This window comes from Arachis hypogaea, chromosome 12 (genome assembly GCF_003086295.3).
Source record: "Arachis hypogaea cultivar Tifrunner chromosome 12, arahy.Tifrunner.gnm2.J5K5, whole genome shotgun sequence".
NCBI classification, from domain to species: Eukaryota; Viridiplantae; Streptophyta; class Magnoliopsida; order Fabales; family Fabaceae; genus Arachis; species Arachis hypogaea.
In genome coordinates this window covers 4,804,071-4,822,728 of record NC_092047.1, presented here as the reverse complement: position 1 = coordinate 4,822,728, position 18,658 = coordinate 4,804,071, and the positions used below count along the sequence as shown (strand labels likewise).

General features: G+C 33.3%; 3 protein-coding genes across 3 annotated transcripts; 2 read left to right on the top strand and 1 right to left on the bottom strand.

Moving 5' to 3' along the window:
• Window positions 1–2,709: 2,709 nt before the first annotated feature.
• Window positions 2,710–7,213, top strand: LOC112726511 (E3 ubiquitin-protein ligase SINAT5). The gene is made up of 3 exons (XM_025775921.3): window positions 2,710–3,526; window positions 6,147–6,533; window positions 6,703–7,213. The coding sequence occupies exons 1-3, from the start codon at window positions 3,311–3,313 to the stop codon at window positions 7,063–7,065; spliced, it is 966 nt and encodes a 321-aa protein (XP_025631706.1). The 5' UTR covers window positions 2,710–3,310; the 3' UTR covers window positions 7,066–7,213.
• Window positions 7,214–8,561: 1,348 nt separating this feature from the next.
• Window positions 8,562–13,224, top strand: LOC112726510 (uncharacterized). The gene is made up of 5 exons (XM_025775920.3): window positions 8,562–11,267; window positions 11,487–12,100; window positions 12,276–12,485; window positions 12,610–12,827; window positions 12,907–13,224. The coding sequence occupies exons 1-5, from the start codon at window positions 8,696–8,698 to the stop codon at window positions 12,941–12,943; spliced, it is 3,651 nt and encodes a 1,216-aa protein (XP_025631705.1). The 5' UTR covers window positions 8,562–8,695; the 3' UTR covers window positions 12,944–13,224.
• Window positions 13,225–14,921: 1,697 nt separating this feature from the next.
• LOC112726509 (phosphatidylinositol 4-kinase gamma 4) lies at window positions 14,922–17,844 on the bottom strand. Its single transcript, XM_025775919.3, has 2 exons — window positions 15,660–17,844; window positions 14,922–15,523 (listed from the first exon to the last, which is right to left on the bottom strand). The coding sequence occupies exons 1-2, from the start codon at window positions 17,058–17,060 to the stop codon at window positions 15,137–15,139; spliced, it is 1,788 nt and encodes a 595-aa protein (XP_025631704.1). The 5' UTR covers window positions 17,061–17,844; the 3' UTR covers window positions 14,922–15,136.
• Between the last annotated feature and the right edge of the window lie 814 nt (window positions 17,845–18,658).

The window sequence follows — 18,658 nt, the reverse complement described above, 5'->3', positions numbered from 1 at the left end:
TTTGGCTAATTTTCTTTGGTTATCAAACATTTTCGTAATTTTATTTAAAATTCGATAGCTAAATTAATCGCTATATTTTCTATTCTACCATACAAACCAATATAACTTATATTAGGTATATGATTAATTTTCATCAACTACTTTAATCATTTAATAATTTTTATGACTATACACTAAATAATATAACCAGAAGACAATCTGTTTTGAATAAGTCAAGACCATCATAATTATTATCACACTAAAAAAATTTATATGACATTTATTTTCAAGATATATCTTATCCTATTTCAATTACTATTTTATCGGCTACAAAAAAAAATTATTTTTAATATGATGATAAAATGGGTTTAATACTGAATTTTAAGGATAAAAAGTGTAATTCGTAGATACGATAATTATACATAAATTTACATAAATTGTCACTCACAATTTGAGTTGGATATTAGATTAATTTAAAATCGTTAATAACATTTAAATATAAATATTTTAAATTGTTGAAATCGTGACCCACAATTTTTAGTAATTTTTTTTAGTATTTGTTCTGTTTAAAATCATAAGTTACAATTTCTTTTTATCTTAAATATTCTCGTGTTAATATATTATACCAAAACATCATAATATTAATGAAAATTAGTGATAACAATCCAAATATGATTAAAAAAAATTGGCCACGAAACAACTCTAATATTCGTCAAAGTTGCAAGAACCACTTTAAAATTGGAAGTAAAAATTCCCATATACAATTTATATAAGTTTGCTAAAAGTATGCGTTTCTCTTTTACTATTACGAAAAAGTATCTCAAATTTTGAAAATGGAAAATAATTTGTTAATATAAGAAATGTATATCTATTAGTTATTTAAAATTTTTGCCACACTATTATTAACAAAAGTTTTTATCTTTTATGTTTTATTTTTGGTAAAAACTCAGGTGCAATCGACTTTACGTGAAGTTGATACCCGAGAGACGTTAGATGAAAATTTAGTCAACTTAGTCAAATCATCTAACGGCTCTCAAGTATCAACTTCACGTTAAGTCGACTGCACCTGAGTTTCCACCTTTATTTTTATGTCTATATCAATATATAATCATGAGTTAAAATAAATTTGATTAACCAATTTAGTACACTTCTCTGATTATATTAAAATTTTAACCACATTATTTTATTATTGGAGATCTCACTTTGTTATTATAGCGATTCATATTAACACTGTTTTAACGAGTAACGACAGTTAAATTAATAACGAATGGAGATTCACAATTTGTAAATTTAAAAAACAACTTGATCATTTTTAAGAGTTTATTAGGATTATTTTAATGAGTGACGAGAATTTCAAAAACTAAATTAAGTATTATCTCACTTAAAAAACACACTTTAAAAAATAGAAAAAATAAAAAATAAAAACTTTTGTTAAACCTAACACCCCGCATGCATGGAAAAAGTTTTACATAGAGGACCCTTATACAGCTCAAAGAAAAATGAAAATATTATTTATTTATTTATTCCAATAATGATGATGAGATAGTGGCATTATAGGTCCATCATCAATCAAATGAAACATATCGTGCATCCTTTAATGGTTGAGACTTTGAGACCACAACATCTCTCTCTACCTTCACATGGTTTAGAGAGTTATAAATAAAGTACCTAAATTAAAGAACCAACTGGGTTTCATAAGTGTAATAATGTTCACCTAATGTTTATTATTGTATGAAGTGATCAATGTAACAAATAGAAAGAAATCTAATGAGTTATAATAATTAATTAAATAATAATAAAAGTTGTACTAAAAAGATATTATGTGTAGTAAATACTTTTGAAGATTAGTATATATATATATTTTGGCTTATTGTGATAAGTTAGTTTGGTTTAGATTTTGGTTAGGTAATTAATTAATTCATTTAGATTCACCTTCAAATTTTATTATTCTTCCATTGAATACATCTATTTTGTATTGCATCATAGCCTTGACCAATAATGAGGATGGTAAGAATAATAAATTATCAAAGATAGAGGCTTAATTAATCTGGAATTATTTACAAATTATCTTATTCTAAATCAATAGTCATTATAAATTTCAATTAAAAATTGTTCTGTTTTTTACATTAGTTTAGTAAATATTAATTACACACTTCGGTCATGTATGTTTGAAATAATAAAATTTAAGATTTAAATTATAAAAGAAAAAGTCTAGGAGCTAGCAACTTTGTTAAATTCTGGTCAGCATGTAACCACAAAGAAAAGTGAACAATTGGATGAAAGTTTACACCAATCTCACACCATTAAAACCATCATTGATGACTATTTAATGGCTACAAATCACAAAAGTTGCTGGCCTCTAGCATTCCTCATTATAAAACATGCTTTCATTTAAAAATGTCCATAGTATATTAGACTATTAAACCGTATCTGAAATAATAAAAAAGTAAAACGAATTAATGATATATATAAATCTCTTTTCTTAATAATTAAGAATTTGAATTTTATTTTCTTTGTGGATAAATCTAGTTTAAAAATGTTACATCCATAATAATAATAATAATAATAATAATAATAATAATAATAATATAATCAACGAACTGTAATTCAAATAACATAGTCTCTCATTCCTCACTTCAAAGTTTTGGATTCGAGTCTCATCATTAATTTTGAAAATAATAATAATAATAATATCCAATACAAAACCAATAAATCTAGTTATTTAATATTTATACATCAATTACTTATGCTTTTTCAAGCTTCCAATGATGTATAAAAATAAAAATTACTTTCACTTTTTTTTTTTCCTTTCTTTTTTGTGATAGAAAAATCTCAGCTTTTCTTACACAAACCCAAAAAAACTCAATACACTTTCCACATATTTTTTTTCTTCTTCTTACATTGTGTGTTGCATTCTATTCTCTCTCTGACTCTTTCCTTGCACTTACTTCTCTTCTTCTAATCTTCTTCTAATCTTCTTCCTCCTCCTCTTACTCTATGAAATGCTGAGAACTGTTTGATTCTGATCAAAGGGTTTCTGAGAAGAAGAACAACATAGGAAAGAGGGAAAACAAACGTCGTATTTGGTCTTGTTTATCTGTGATCAACACAAATAAAAAAATTCTTCCTTTTTGTTTTCTATCTTCAAATTCTCACACCCAATTGAAAACTGAGCTTACATTTTATCCCACACACAAAAAAGCTTCAATTTTTAGTTGTTGTGTTTTGTTTTTTCTGATGCATATATGATTGAAAAGAAAGACACACATCGTTGAAGAATACATAGATTTGAGGAAATTGAGCTTACTAGTGTGTTAGCTTTGGGAGAGGAATGGAATCTGGTGATAGTAATAGTACTGTATCATCATTGATCATGATGGATGATGAAGATGTGCATCATCCACATCACAATCATCATCATCATCAGTATTCTTCTTCAATCAACAAGGTTCATCATAGCAGTGGTGGTGGTTCCACAGCTACAAGTGTTCATGAGCTTCTTGAGTGTCCTGTTTGCACAAATTCAATGTACCCTCCAATCCATCAGGTTTGTTGTTTTTTCCATCAATCCATTTTGGTTTGGTAGCTTCAATTTTGTTATGTGTTTATGCTGACTTAGGTAGCCTTTGTTCTTTTGTGGTTGTTAAGGTATAGGGTTGCATTAGAAGTGTTGAATTTGATTTTAGGAATTATGGGTTGGATTTTGTTTCATGGATCTCATGTTTCCAAAGGAAAAAGATTTCAGCTTTGAATGATTTGGGTGATGTTGAATCATATGGGGGGTTGTTGAAAACAGGACTAAGAGACAAGGGTTGTTGATTCATTGACTCAAAGCTTGGTGGCTCAAAAAGTTTTTGACTTTTTCTGGGGTTAGGTTTAGGGTGATGAGTTCAAAATATCAACGCTAAAGAAAGTTGCTGAATTCAAATGTTGGCATTGCATATTAAATTATTAATGGTTCAACTGATGAGCTTGATTCAAAGTTAGGTTTGTTATTTCCTTGAATCAACACTAGTGCTTCCAAGTTCTAACAACTGAGATTTATGCCTCATTTGGTGGAAAGCAATATGCATCATGGATTCATGGTTTAGCTTTTGCCCTCTTAGGCCGCATTTGGGGACTGTCCCGGGATAGGAATTCAGACACATTCGGAGAAACTAAGTTGTTTGAAGAAGAAAATAAGTGATATGAGTACAATGGGAGCAAATTTTTCGGTTTCTACTGTCTCGGTATCTCTTGTATTTGATGTATTGGAACAGTCGTCGAACGCGGCCTTAGGGTGTAGTGCTATTTGGTTAACACTGTTCTGTTGGATGACACAAATTAAGTGGCTTTAATTGCTAGAAAGCATAATGATAGGGTAAGGTTTGGTGTGATTGCACACACTTATCTCTACATAAAGGGCTTGTAAAAGTTAGGGTGAAAATTACAATAATGGATACCTTTATAGACTGCACTTTAAGGGAATAAAGAATTGGGCACATTAACTATAAGGCTAATATACAGCTTATGATTATTCCTATGAGGATTGTTGTCTTTAATCAATGCATCTTAATCAATCAAGAACTTTGTTAAATAACTTTATCTTGGTAAAGAGAGGAACCTATAAAGTAGTAATCTAAGTAGAATAGGATGGATATTATGCAAGTCACTTTGCAGGGAAGGTTTCTGAATTATGCTATGAATAAATTCATTGATGCTGCTAGATAGGCTACAAGATCTAACACAAATTTCTACACAGCAATTATAAGAGTTTGTGTAAGTAGATGAGATATCTGGAGATGTGTAGTTTCTGATTGAGCTTTTCATTTGGGGTGGTATAGCCTATGGGAGAATTAGGTACATCCATCTCTTTCAAACAGGTACGAGAAGATACTAAATCGTCCTTTTACTATTGGTTACGGGTTACGACCTTCGGGTGTGTTTGGTTGAGAGGTTAAAATGGAGCGAAAATTTTTGTGGATGAGTTTGATATGTAATTTACACTCATCCACGAAAACTTCCACCCCATCCCCCCAACACCAAAAACCAAACGTACTCTTTAAGAGAGTTTACCATAGGATAAGAACATGATCAAATCTTAGTAATTGGCGGTGGAAATTAACTAGAAGATTAATAAAAGGATCATTAGTAGTTACCAAGGTTCAAAGGCTTGGTTTGGTAAAGCTTTTTCAAGAGGTGCTTGTGCTTTTAAAAGCACCTAAGTGGAAGCTTTTTAAAGCTGGCTTGTGCTTATCAAATTTTATTTATTTTTCGGCACATATTTCCCGCTATTATATTGCCATTGAAATCTTTATATTTCTAACTTCTCATCTTTACCTTCACAAATCTTCATATATTTTTTATTTTTCAACCTAATCTTCACAAATTTCAACACAAATACATCTCTATCACATATTAGGTATGAACTTCTATCTATCTATATTATTTTTTTGTGCATTGTTTTTATATTTTTTCAGTAGATCTATGATGTTTGTTTGTTTTTTATCTGTTCTTTGAAACGTGGAGAGGTTGACTTGGTTTATGAAAACCAATCATAAAATTTTCCTTGCATGAACATTAGTCAAAATTATAATAACAACATGTATATACATATGTAAATATAGATATATAATCATAAGAGTAATTTATTTGAGATACGTGTCCTATTTTGTGATCTATAAAGGTGAGCCAATATATAAAATAATTTTTTATTTTAAAATATTATATAAAATTTTAAAGAATTTGAAAAAAGAAATTATTCTTCGTTATAAACATGTTTATTATAAATTTTTTTAAGTTTTAAAAGTTATTTTACCAAACACAATTGTGGTGCTTGTACTTATTAAAAGTCATTTTTAATTTGATTTTACCAAACACAAAGTGCTGCAGCTTTTAAAAAGCTGTCTTTTAAAAGACAGCTACTTTCAAAAAGTAAAAACTTTACCAAACTAAGCGAGAATCTAGTGCATGAAGTCCATTCACTTATTTGTGCATATATCTTGAGTGTAGTCAAGTCTGGTGATTTCTTAATTCCATGTTTTGCCTTGTACTTTTGTTTATTGATATACATAGAGTCAAATTTGGTATTTTCTATTGTGAAGAATGTTTTAGACTACCTAGCTTTGGATTCATGATGCCTATTGATTATTCTTAAACCAACTATTTTGTTTTGTTCTGTCATGCAGTGCCACAATGGACATACCCTTTGTTCAACTTGTAAGACAAGGGTACATAACCGGTGTCCTACTTGTAGACAAGAACTCGGTGACATAAGGTGTTTGGCGTTGGAGAAGATTGCGGAATCACTAGAATTGCCTTGCAGATATAGCTCTCTTGGCTGTCCAGAGATATTTCCATATTACAGCAAACTCAAACATGAGTCTCTTTGTAACTTCAGACCTTACAACTGCCCCTACGCCGGATCGGATTGCTCTATTGTCGGGGATATTCCGTACCTTGTTGCTCATTTAAGGGATGATCATAGGGTTGATATGCATTCTGGATGCACTTTTAACCATCGTTATGTCAAGTCTAATCCGATGGAAGTCGAAAACGCCACGTGGATGCTGACTGTAAGCATATAAAGTTTAGTATGGAGTTCTAAGTTTGGTAAAAACATCACAATTCTAAAATGTTACTTATGCTTATAAGCTGTTTTGTTGGTTTTGAAATTATGAGCTTAGAATTACTTGTTATTTCTCTGGAAAATTGATATGGTAATTGTTTTGTTGATTCTGTTAGGTCTTCCACTGTTTTGGTCAGTACTTCTGTCTCCATTTCGAAGCCTTCCAGCTCGGTACAGCTCCTGTTTACATGGCATTCCTGCGTTTCATGGGCGACGAAAGAGATGCACGGAGCTATAGCTACAGCTTGGAGGTAGGAGGAAACGGCCGGAAACTAACCTTCGAGGGCAGTCCTAGAAGCATAAGAGATAGCCACAAGAAGGTTAGAGATAGCCATGACGGCCTCATTGTATACCGAAACATGGCGCTTTTCTTCTCCGGTGGGGACCGGAAAGAGCTGAAGCTGAGAGTAACTGGAAGGATATGGAAAGAACAGCAAAACCCGGAAAGTGGTGTGTGCATACCAAATCTGTGCAGCTAGATATTGATATTGAGCATAAACAAAAGCATCTTTCTCTTCAATATTGAGTTAAAAATAGAGGGTGTAGTGTTCTTGCTAAGTGTTGATAATTTTGGAAAAAAGAAATTCAAGAATGATGAATGGTGATTGAAAGTTTCAACTTACAAAATAAGATTTTGTTCCCCTCTCTCTCTCTTTTCTTCCCCAAAGTTCTAACCATGATTCTTATCAAATCTTTGGTCCTAGGTGTATGATATGCTAAATTCCTTAAAGCATATATTCTCAAAAAAATTCTGCCTATGTGTACATAGCTGGTCCCAAATTCGGAAAAAACGACGACGGTTGTTAGGTTTATGACAACCAATATAAAACTACGTTGGATCTAAATACATGGTCACAAAGCAATGATGTCTTTGAATCCAGTAGAATTTTATTCAGCCTGCCATAGTTAACTTAAAATTTTGTCACATTTTAATTCATGGAGATGATGCAATTATTAAGATGTTCTCAAAAATAGTGTTTAAATTTCTCAAATAACATGAGGTTTGCTGCTTGAACATCAATGTTATAGTTCACACTTCACACACTTTGTTGGTTGCTTGTACATTATTTTGGGAATCATATTCTAAGGTAGGAGTGCTATACAAAAAAAAAAAAAAAAAAACACAGGGTGTCATGTTATGGGAAGGTCTTTATTTTATTTATTTTGATGATGGAAGTCATTATTGTAAGGAAAAGGGAGTTGCATCTAGTTTTAAAGAGTTGTTTCCAGGAATTGGTACCAATTTTTCACATTAATGTTTCACAAAATATTACTCCCTTAGGAGTGAAAATGACATACAATATAACAATAGTAACATGGAAAACTCATATCACCGCCAACAAAAATCATAAATGATTTATTTTTGTCAACTTTTTAGGCCGGCGCCATCAATTGTAGCACTTATGTGAGCCAACTCTAAATCAGACAATACAACAAATAATAAGAGTAATGATGCCATGGTCATGATTAATGGAGATATGTATTTGTTATCTTCTAAATTTTTTTATTATATTATTTTAAATAAATTTAATTATTGAAATTAATTTGGATTGATTGAGTGTTCTGCTCGCTTAAGTAAGTATTGAGATCCAAATTTTGTATTGTATATGTAACAATCCATTAAAATGCGACACATTTTTAAATAGAACTTAGATCCACAAAAAATTAATTTTTGCTAGTCAAATTGAGAAAAAATATTGTATATTTAATTATTTTATTGTGATAATCGATAAATTTGATTATTCTATAAATATAAATAAATACACATTATTTAATTTATTGATTAATTTTTAGAATATATATAATAGTTTTTAAAAGAAAATGTAAAATAAAGTTTTATGCATGTATAAAATTAAGTTTTAAAAAAATTTGAGAGAATATGAACTAAACTTTTTTTGGACACGTGTCACTCAAACAAGCACTCCACATCAGTTCTTCATGTGTAGAAGATTTTAGCATCAGCACCATTAGAAAACATTAGCAGAAAGCTAAAACCCCCCAAAGCAAAAAAACCTTGGATCTTTCAAACAAGCTTCATCCAAATCCAACTATGATTTCATCGATTCTTTCTGTGTAGCAGCTGCTGCTGCTGCTTCTCTTCTTTCATCCATGGCCGTTCTCAATGTTTCAACATTTTCAATCTTCTGCAACCCCAAAACTCTCAGCGACACAAAATTCCCATCAAAATACAGCAACAAACCCAGATTTCACAGAACCCCATTATTCTCTCCCCATTTTTTCAGCTCAAAGACTACAAAGTTTCAAACTTTTGCCCAATTTGGACGACCCACCAACCGCCGCAACTATCTCAGGAAGAAGCTCCTCCATGATAACCACCACCGGGTAAGTCCCAATAAGCCTATCACTGATCCACCACCCTCTGAATTCCACGAAAAATCTTCTAGTTTCAATAATGGGGTCGAAGATAGTGTTTCTGAGGGCACTAAAGTTGAAAACTTTGAAGTGGAAAAACAACAAAAGTCTAAGTTTTCTTTGGGTGAGTCTGTTATGTTGAATAAGTTAGAGAATTGGGTTGAACAGTATAAGAAGGATTTTGAGTATTGGGGTATAGGTTCTGGCTCTATATTCACTGTTTATGAGGATTCCAATGGTGGTGTCAAAAGGGTAATTGTTGATGAAGATGAGATATTGAGAAGGAACAAGGTTGATAGGGAAGTGATTGAGGAATTCCCTGAAGTGATTTATAAGATTTCGAATGCTAAGAACATGGCTAGGGAAATGGAGAAAGGCAATAATGTAATTTCAAGGAATAGTTCTGTGGCTAAGTTTGTTGTTCAAGGGGAGGAGGTGGCAGAGAGTGGTTTTTTTAGTGGTGTTGGTGGCTTTATTGCTCAACCAGGATTGCTTCCAAAGATTTCGCGGGTTGGCGGCCGAGTATTGTGTGTCATGCTTGTGATGTGGGCAGTGAAGAAGTTGTTTACTATTGGAGGTGAGGAGGTCGAGTACACGGGGATGGAGAAGGAAATGATGAGGAGGAAGATCAAGGCGAGGAAGGAGAAAGAGGTTTTGGTGAAGGGTGCCATTGAGGTTATTCCCGAGCAGTCGGAGTCACTGACAATGGACATTAAGAAGCCCAAGCTAGATAAGGATCAACTTAAGAACAATATTCTTAAGGCTAAGGCTACTGCTGATAAACTTGCGGTACAAGGTTCGTCTGCTAAAGTGACAAGTAAAACTACGCATTTCGACTATAAAGTTCAAGAAATTCAAGAAATGGCTAGGCAGGCACGGAGAATTGAGGCTAGAGAAAAGTCTCAAGTTAGTAAAGATACTGATAGGAACGGTCCTGTGATTGAGGAGTCATCCAATGAGATGGAAGTTGTACAAAAGAATGATGAGAAAGATCAAGATGAAGTTGAAAGAAAAACAACAGATAGTAATGCAATTTTGGAATCAGCATCTGTTGAGGACACAGGAATTATTGATAGTTCAGTATCGCATGGGGTAATTCAGGATGAATGCAATGCGCATGCTTCAGATATCCTAGTTCAAGGTGATACAGAGACCAATAAACAGGAACTAGAGTTTACCAATAATAGTGTAAGAGCAAAGGATGGAGAAGGCAACCACCAACCCTTGGCTATGCCTATTAATGGCTCATCTGTGACAAATGAAAGCTTTGTGGAAATGAAACCAAGGATCATACGGTCTGTAAAGGAAGCTAGGGAGTATCTTTCAAAGAAACATGACAAACAAGATCCTGATACTGTATCAACAAATTTTGAACATGTGAAAGAGGATTACGATTCTATGCCGTCGAGTAATATTGACTTTAATGGCCAAACATCGGAGATGAATGGAATTGTGTCCAGAACTGATGATTTAAGTGAAATATCAGATTCTAAGTCTTTAACAAATTCTGCTGAAGATTCTGATCATGCGGATAAAGAATTTGGTCCAACAATGAAAGAAAACCCCGACACCGGTATTGAATCCGGAGGAGACCTTCAAAATTCTGAGACTACCTTAGAAAGTGAAGTTAATGGCACTAGTGCAGATATAACGCTATCTATAAAGGCAGAAAATCAGCTAGAGGAAAACTTAAATGAAGATGAGCTCATGAGCAATCAAACTATAAGTGATTCTTTGAATGAAATATCAGAATCTAAACCTGCCATAAATGCCAGTGAAGATTCTGATCAGAACAATAAGGAATTCAACCTGGCAAAGGATGTCTACAAAGACTTTGGTTTTGAACTTGAAGCAGAAGAACTTCGAAAGTCTGAGATCACTTTAGATCATGAAGTTAATGGTGGTAGCACAGAGAAAAGGGCATCTGCAAAGACAGAAAATTGGCTGGAGAAAAACTTCCATGAAGTTGAGCCCATACTTAAGCAAATTGGAGAAGGATTTAGAGATAATTACATGGTTGCAAGAGAGAGAGTTGATCAACCTCTAGGTATTCCCACTGAGATGGAATCACTCGGATTTGAAAATGGTGGAGAACTTGATTGGATGCAAGATGATCATCTTAGGGACATTGTTTTTCGAGTCCGAGATAATGAACTATCTGGACGAGATCCATTTTATTCGATGAATGCTGAAGATAAAGAAGCCTTCTTCAGAGGTCTTGAGAAGAAAGTGGAAATAGAAAATAAAAAACTCTCTCACATCCATGAATGGCTCCATGCAAATATTGAGAATCTTGATTATGGAGCAGGTAGTTGCATTTTCTCAAAATTATGTGATATAGAGAACTTAATTTCTTGAAATGATTTTGGCAACATTGTTTAGTTGCTTTTGTCATGGACATGATATATTAACATATTCTTGAGTTTCTTATAAGCATATTCTGTAGGATTAAATTCTTGAGATATATTAGCTATCTTGTTTTAAAAGATTTGAGGTTAATGCTAATTCTTGGTTTTTATTCTTGTAGATGGCATTAGTATATATGATCCACCGGAGAAAATAATTCCCCGTTGGAAAGGACCCCCTGTGGAGAAAGTTCCGGAGTTTCTAAATCAATTCCTAGAACAAAGAAAGACAAATTCCACCCAAAATTTGAACCCTGTGAAGAAGGATGAAAATTGCTCTACAAAAGTATCAGCACATTCATCTTCCAAAGAAAAGGTTGATGGTTCTAAAGCACCAAGTAAGAAGTTGAAGAAACCGAGGACTATTATTGAAGGAAGTGATGGATCTGTGAAAGTTGGCAAAAAGTCAGGGAAGGAATATTGGCAGCACACAAAGAAATGGTCCCAAGGTTTCCTGGATTCTTACAATGCCGAAACAGACCCAGAAGTTAAGGCCACAATGAAGGATATTGGGAAGGATTTGGATCGTTGGATCACCGAGAAAGAAATCGAGGAAGCAGCTGATCTGATGAACAGGTTACCTGAGAGGAACAAGAGTTTCATGGAAAAGAAACTCAACAAACTTAAAAGGGAGATGGAATTGTTCGGACCACAAGCCGTAGTCAGTAAATATCGCGAATATGCAGATGATAAAGAAGAAGATTACTTGTGGTGGTTAGATCTTCCACATGTGCTGGTAAGATATGTATATCTCTTTTATTCTTAGTTCCAATACTTTTACAAATCCTGAAAATAAGGATGAAATATGAATGTTATGTACTTGAGTTACAGTTTTTGATGGATCAAAATTATTGGAGATTTTCCACTCTATTATTCATTGATGGTGAATTGAGTTGTTTGTTTTCTGTCAGTGCATTGAGATGTACACAATTGATGATGGAGAAGAGAGAGTGGGATTTTATGCATTGGAGATGGCTTCTGATCTTGAATTGGAACCTAAGCCGAACCATGTGATCGCCTTCCAAAATGCAAGTGACTGCAAAAACTTTTGTTACATAATTCAGGCTCATCTGGAAATGCTTGGGAAAGGCAATGCATTCGTCGTTGCTCGGCCTCCAAAGGTAACGAATCAAATGTTCTCGCCAGTGTCAATGCTCATTTAGTTCTATTTTTGCTTTTGTTAATTTGTTTTGAACCGATCCAAACCCAACTGCAAACACTTCTAACTTTTATCCGGTGCGATAGGATGCTTTCCGAGAAGCTAAAGCGAATGGATTTGGTGTCACGGTCATCAGGAAAGGCGAGCTTCAACTCAACATAGACCAGCCACTAGAAGAAGTGGAGGAACAAATCACTGAGATTGGCAGCAAAATGTATCATGATATGATGATGAAGGAGAGGTCTGTGGATATAAACTCAATAATGAAGGGTGTGTTTGGTTTCGGTGACAGTACCACCAAGAGGTAATCAACTGGTATAATTATGATTTATAATCATTAAATTAAAGCATAGATTTATTAATTTCATTCTTACTGACTGAAGGTTAAAGCGGCGGTTGAAGAAACCCAGAAACGGGTGAAGAGTTTAGAGTTTAGGATTTAGGATTATGATATGCATATGTTCACCATCACCTCCAACTTCAAAATATAATTTATAAAAGGTAATGGTGGCTTTGGCCTTGGCTTGGTTTTTCCTGTTCTTGCCAAGAGAGAGTGTAAAATGATTCCATCCATGCTCAACTTTCATGGTGGTATAGTAGTTTTGTACTTCTTTCCCCTTCTCAAATCAGACTTGCTTTGTAAATAGATTTCTAGGAGAAATACAAGAATATAATAACAATATTTGTGTTAAAAAAATAAAGTAATTTAAAATTGTTTAATAAAATATTTTTTGATAGAATTATTTAGACCAATTTTAAAATATATAATAAATAATTTATCATATATATATTTTGTATAAATTTATTTTCTTAATGACTTAAAAAATTCACAATTATATGGATTTATTTTTGCATTTTGATTTTTTTAACCCAAGAGAAACTATATATAACTAACACTCAAATAATGATAAATAAAAGAAAATATATTTTTTTTAACTTCTAGTCATTTATGAATATTCACACAATTTTCAGTTGTAACATTCATAAATTAAGTTTTCAAATTTTATTATTATTATTAGTAAAGAATTTTAATGAACATGTTTTTTTTTCTCTGTTGTTAAAAATTAACTTTAGCGTTAACATGAAAATTTTATATAGAACTTTAAAAACTTAGGTGTCATTAATTTACTTTAATATATTTTTTATCTTTTATTTTATAAAATAAATTTTATTTAACAAATAAAATATGCAACATTAGATGATTTAGATTCTTTATATGAATTAACATTTCATATAATATAATTTCTTTTATATAATTGAAAAATTTAATGTGAGAAATTATAAAATTGATGATAGGTTGGTTCTATAGATACCATTTACTATGATATTATAAATGTAGTTATATAGATATATTCTTACAAATTAAATTTAGTGTTGACTATGATAAATTCATAGAAAATTTAAAAATGTAGGTGTTATTAACTTGTTTAATACTATTTAAGTCTTTTATATATATATATATAGTAGATAATAGATAGACAATAGATTATGTAACTATTTATCATAATAAATTATAGCTAAATTTTGATTCAATTCTGTATTTTTTTTATTCCCTTGATATTTATAAATAGCAACAACTTTCTTAACATGAAATGAACAAAGAACAATAAAAAGAATGACAACTTTACTGTGCAAGAAGACTTACTCTTCTTATTTTGTTTTATCAACAATATATCTTTGACCTTTGAATTGAAGCATGCTTTGCAAATTGCTATTGTTTTTATGAATTGAGTTGAACAATTCATTGCTTCAAAGTCATAATTCTAGACAAAATTGCATAGGTTCAAGCAATCTCTCCCACATATCTTGAGTTGCATTGTCAAGTGTCAACCACTCTACCTAACTGACAGCTGTATTTTAATAGAGATTATACAGACTCTCTTGACCTTATAAAACACCAACTATATATTTTATTCAAGCAGCACTAATATATAATTATATACTATTGATGTAATAGTAAAGGTTAATTAATATCTCAAGAGGAGAAATTCTGCATATTAAATTAGCTATTGTTTTTATCATTTAATCATATTCTTCTTGGGTGGCAGAGATTATTATCCATACTAAAATCTTAGAGCCTGAAATGAGTGGAACAAATGAAAAAAAAAAAAAAAACTTATTATCCTATATATACTTATATCCTATATTATTCCCCATGGGATTTGTCTCACACAAAATTGGATATGTCCTCCATAAGATTTTAGCTCAAACAAATTAACACATTTTCCCCCACCCTCATGGAAATTCATTTTTTTTAATGCAATACCCTATTGCAAACTGGCAACTGACAAATCAAAGTCTAATCCATCACAAATTAGAACTCTTTTTAGAGTCTGCACTTAAATAAAACCCTAAATTTGCAAGAACCACAAGCATGCCACTAAAAAAACCCAAGAACTTTGAAACCAAGACCGTCTCTAGTCATAAAAAGGTAAAAATATTCCTTCAAAGGAACTCAAAAGTTAAAGAAATGAACAAATGAACAACTTGAAAGAAATTTGTGAAATATTGGAAACTACTATGATAGAAAACAACAATCATTGGAGCTATTAGTTATGTATGTACTAGAGAATACATGTACATAGAAATTAATATACCAAATTTCTACTTTAGTTAAGAAATTGAAGTGCATATCTCATCAAGGTGCTTGTCCATGATGGATGCAACAGCTTCAAGATATGTGGCTTCACTTGTGCCAGGAAGAACAGAATCCAGTGCTTCTTGCACAATCCCTTCAATCACTGATTCCTTGTTCAAGGATTCTCTACACATCAAGTTTCCAATGGCAAATGGGGTCATTCCTCTCTCAACTCCTTTCTTCAGAAGCATGGTTGAGATCCGAAGAACACGGGCGCATTCAACTGGAAGATCCCATCCATGGAACTTCAAAAGGGCAATGTCCTGTTCAGCATCCAGTGAGTTTATATAGTCAATAACCTCCGGCGAGTATGGCTGGCGAGCTTGCGGCCAATACAACCATTCAAAGGTGCAATCCTCAAACTGTTGGAACAAGGAAAAGAAGACTCAAGTTATTATTGGTTATGAATAAGAATAAAACATTATCTTACCCTATATCATCAAGTGCATAGCTTTAATCAAATATGAATAAATCAACAACAATTGGAATGGTGCTTACACTTGTGGGCAAGCAGTATCCATGATCAATTGGAATGAGAACAGCTTGGCCATTTTCAGCATCCTTGCCGATCAAAATATTCCCGGCATGCCTATCTACATTAGCCAGCCTCATGTCCAACACGGAAATCTTATGCACTTCCTTCACGGGGAAAGCACCGGGGCCCATATCCTCACAGCTTCCATTATTCTCGATGAACATTTGCAAGGAGCCGATCTTAGTAGTCACGTCACCCGGATGGTTAAATCCTTCATGCAAGCACTTAACCAAAGCAGTAGGTGGAACCCCAGCAAAGCCCTTTGCATCGCCAAATAACGACCTGTGCCCTGTTATCGGATGGTCCAAAATGTAAGCTGCAACCTCCCTGAATGCTCCTTGGCCGACTCTAGTACCCTTCTTTAAGCCTTCACCATCTAATGACAAAGGTAAACCTCTAGGGTTATTCTCAGCCATTGGCTCTTCATCAATAGGCTTAAAAACAGATACATACTTGTGCCCTGTCGAATCAAGCATGAAATAAGCTCCTCCTGTGCCCTCTGCAGATCTAATTGGACTATTTCCATGATCTAATCCATCATATGTAGCGTTTATCATATTCCAAACCTCAGAATCCAGCTCAACTTTAGGGTTAACAATGATCGGCTCCAAAAGATCATTTGTACCAAGAGTCCTTGGCACAGTTTTCTCATTTGGTTCATGCTCCTTCCCTGCATCTTCTTTACCAGCATCATATTTCCTCCTATAACCATCCTCATCGGCGTCGAAATGTTTTGCATCATTCAACTCCGTCGCAACAACAGACAACTCGTCGAGTCCTGTACTAACTTCTGCATACTTCAACCTAACAAATAGATGTATCACCGCATCATTATGTTTGCTGCATATCTCATCTATAATCTTCTCATCCTGGAGTGGCTCCCCATTACACACTACTTCTTGCTGTTCAGGATCAGCGAGCTGTTTCTCCCTCTTCGCAATCTCTTGCTTGACATACCCAACATCCCTGCATCTTTCCACCTGAAAAGTGAACTCCTTGCCACAAGAAGTTTTCACATTGATGGTCTGCAAATCCGAGAGCCGGATCACCAAATGCAAGACATTCCCTTCTGTAATCCCATAGTCCTTGAGGAGCGAATTGCTCCGCGCAAGCTCTCGACCGCCGCAAACTAATCTCTGCTTGTTTTTCAATGAAGGAAGACCTTCATTCCTTTGGATTTTGAGTTTTACCGACTCGATGGTATCGCAGGGAAGCACGCGCATCGGGGTCACAGACCCCGAGAAGGAAAGGTATATGAATATGGACTCTTGGTCCATAGACAAGTGCAGTGGAGTGAACCCATTTGGAGTAAACAGTGACTCCCTTGGCACAGGACTAAGAATGGTAACACCGGAAGATGACATTTTCAGTTTCAAAGGATTATCAAACGGAAAATTTGAAAACCAATTAAGGTTGACAGAGTCTCTGACCTAGAAAGCCTGAAACCCTAACTTCCTAACAATTTTCACAAGTCAGCCATAACTTCTGTGCAATTGGAGCTACCCAAGGTGTGATGATGACACACACCAGAGACAAATGACCAAACAAGCTCAAATTGAACCAAAATATGCACAGAAAGATAGAATCTTTTGATTGGAAAACAGCATACGAAAAAGGGGGAAATGAAACCCTAATTCCCCTAATTCCACATCTTTCCCTCCCTTGAAAGCCAAAGATCAATCAAATTCAATCTCTAAGAAACTTCTTATTCGGATCAAATCACAAATAGATCAGAATAATCAACGGCATAACTCAACAGAGGAAAGAAAGGGCAGAAAGAACAGAAAAGTAATATCTTTCTTACCACCCCCAGAAGCAGAAGCAGAAGAAAGTTCCTAGCTTTAGCACCAGGAAGAAGAAATGGCGTAATGGGGTTCTGTTAATTGAGCCAAATGAAGAGTTTTCAATTCAAGATTGCAGAGAAAACAAAGAACAGGTAAAGGGTTCTTAACATTGACTCGGAAAAATATGAAAAAACACAAGGAGAGGAAGAAAGAGAGAGAAAAATGGTTTGTGTGTGGAACAAGACAAACGCGTGTAGCCGCCTAGTATAGTATACGTAGCATTCTACTTCATACTCCGTATAATATACTGTTTTGACGAAAGAAAGAGATAAGTGTTAACCCTGGTTACCGTACACATACACATACACACCTAGGTGTATACACGTGTAAAAGGGTTTGATTGAAGGGTTACATTATTTTATTTCTTTTTGGCCTTTTCTTTTGCATAGAAAAGAGCAATATTCTTCGTTATTATGTTCGGAGATACCGTTATGCAAAACCGTGTGCGCTCCTCCTTTTCAGAGCAATAAAGAAAACTAGAAAAGGACATTGTAATGGTTTTCTAACGTTACAATTGAAATTTGAAACAGTGATTAACAAGTGACACTGAATCACTTGTGTTGGTGAGAAATTTCATATTCTTGAAGGAATAATGGAATATCTAATCTAATGCATTTTATAAAGAATTTTACTAGATTAAAATTCTCCTATTTTAGAGTTAGATAATTTAAATTCATTTCCTCTCTCAATACTTCATTTGAATAATCTCAATTTTAGAAGCTAATTGAAGCAGGGAAATTAAAGAATCACCTTCTGAAATCTGAACAAACATTAAATTATAGTGATACTCTTCTCATCTCATGTCTCATCTCTTCCTCCCTTGTGCTTTTCCCACGGTCAAATTCGTGATAGTGATAGAATAGCATAATCAATTTTGTGAAATTTATTCAGATTTTATTTGACATTAACCTAATTGGACACCAAAATTGCTGCTTTGCATCTTATGATTAGAATTCCACCACGAACAACTCATTTTTACAAAATATTAATCAACTACACTAAAATTTAATTATCAAATCAGTCATTAATATAAAAATTAAAATACAAAATATATATTAAAAATAAATTAAATAACAATAAAACAACAAAAAACTTTATCCCACTAAATAAGATTACCT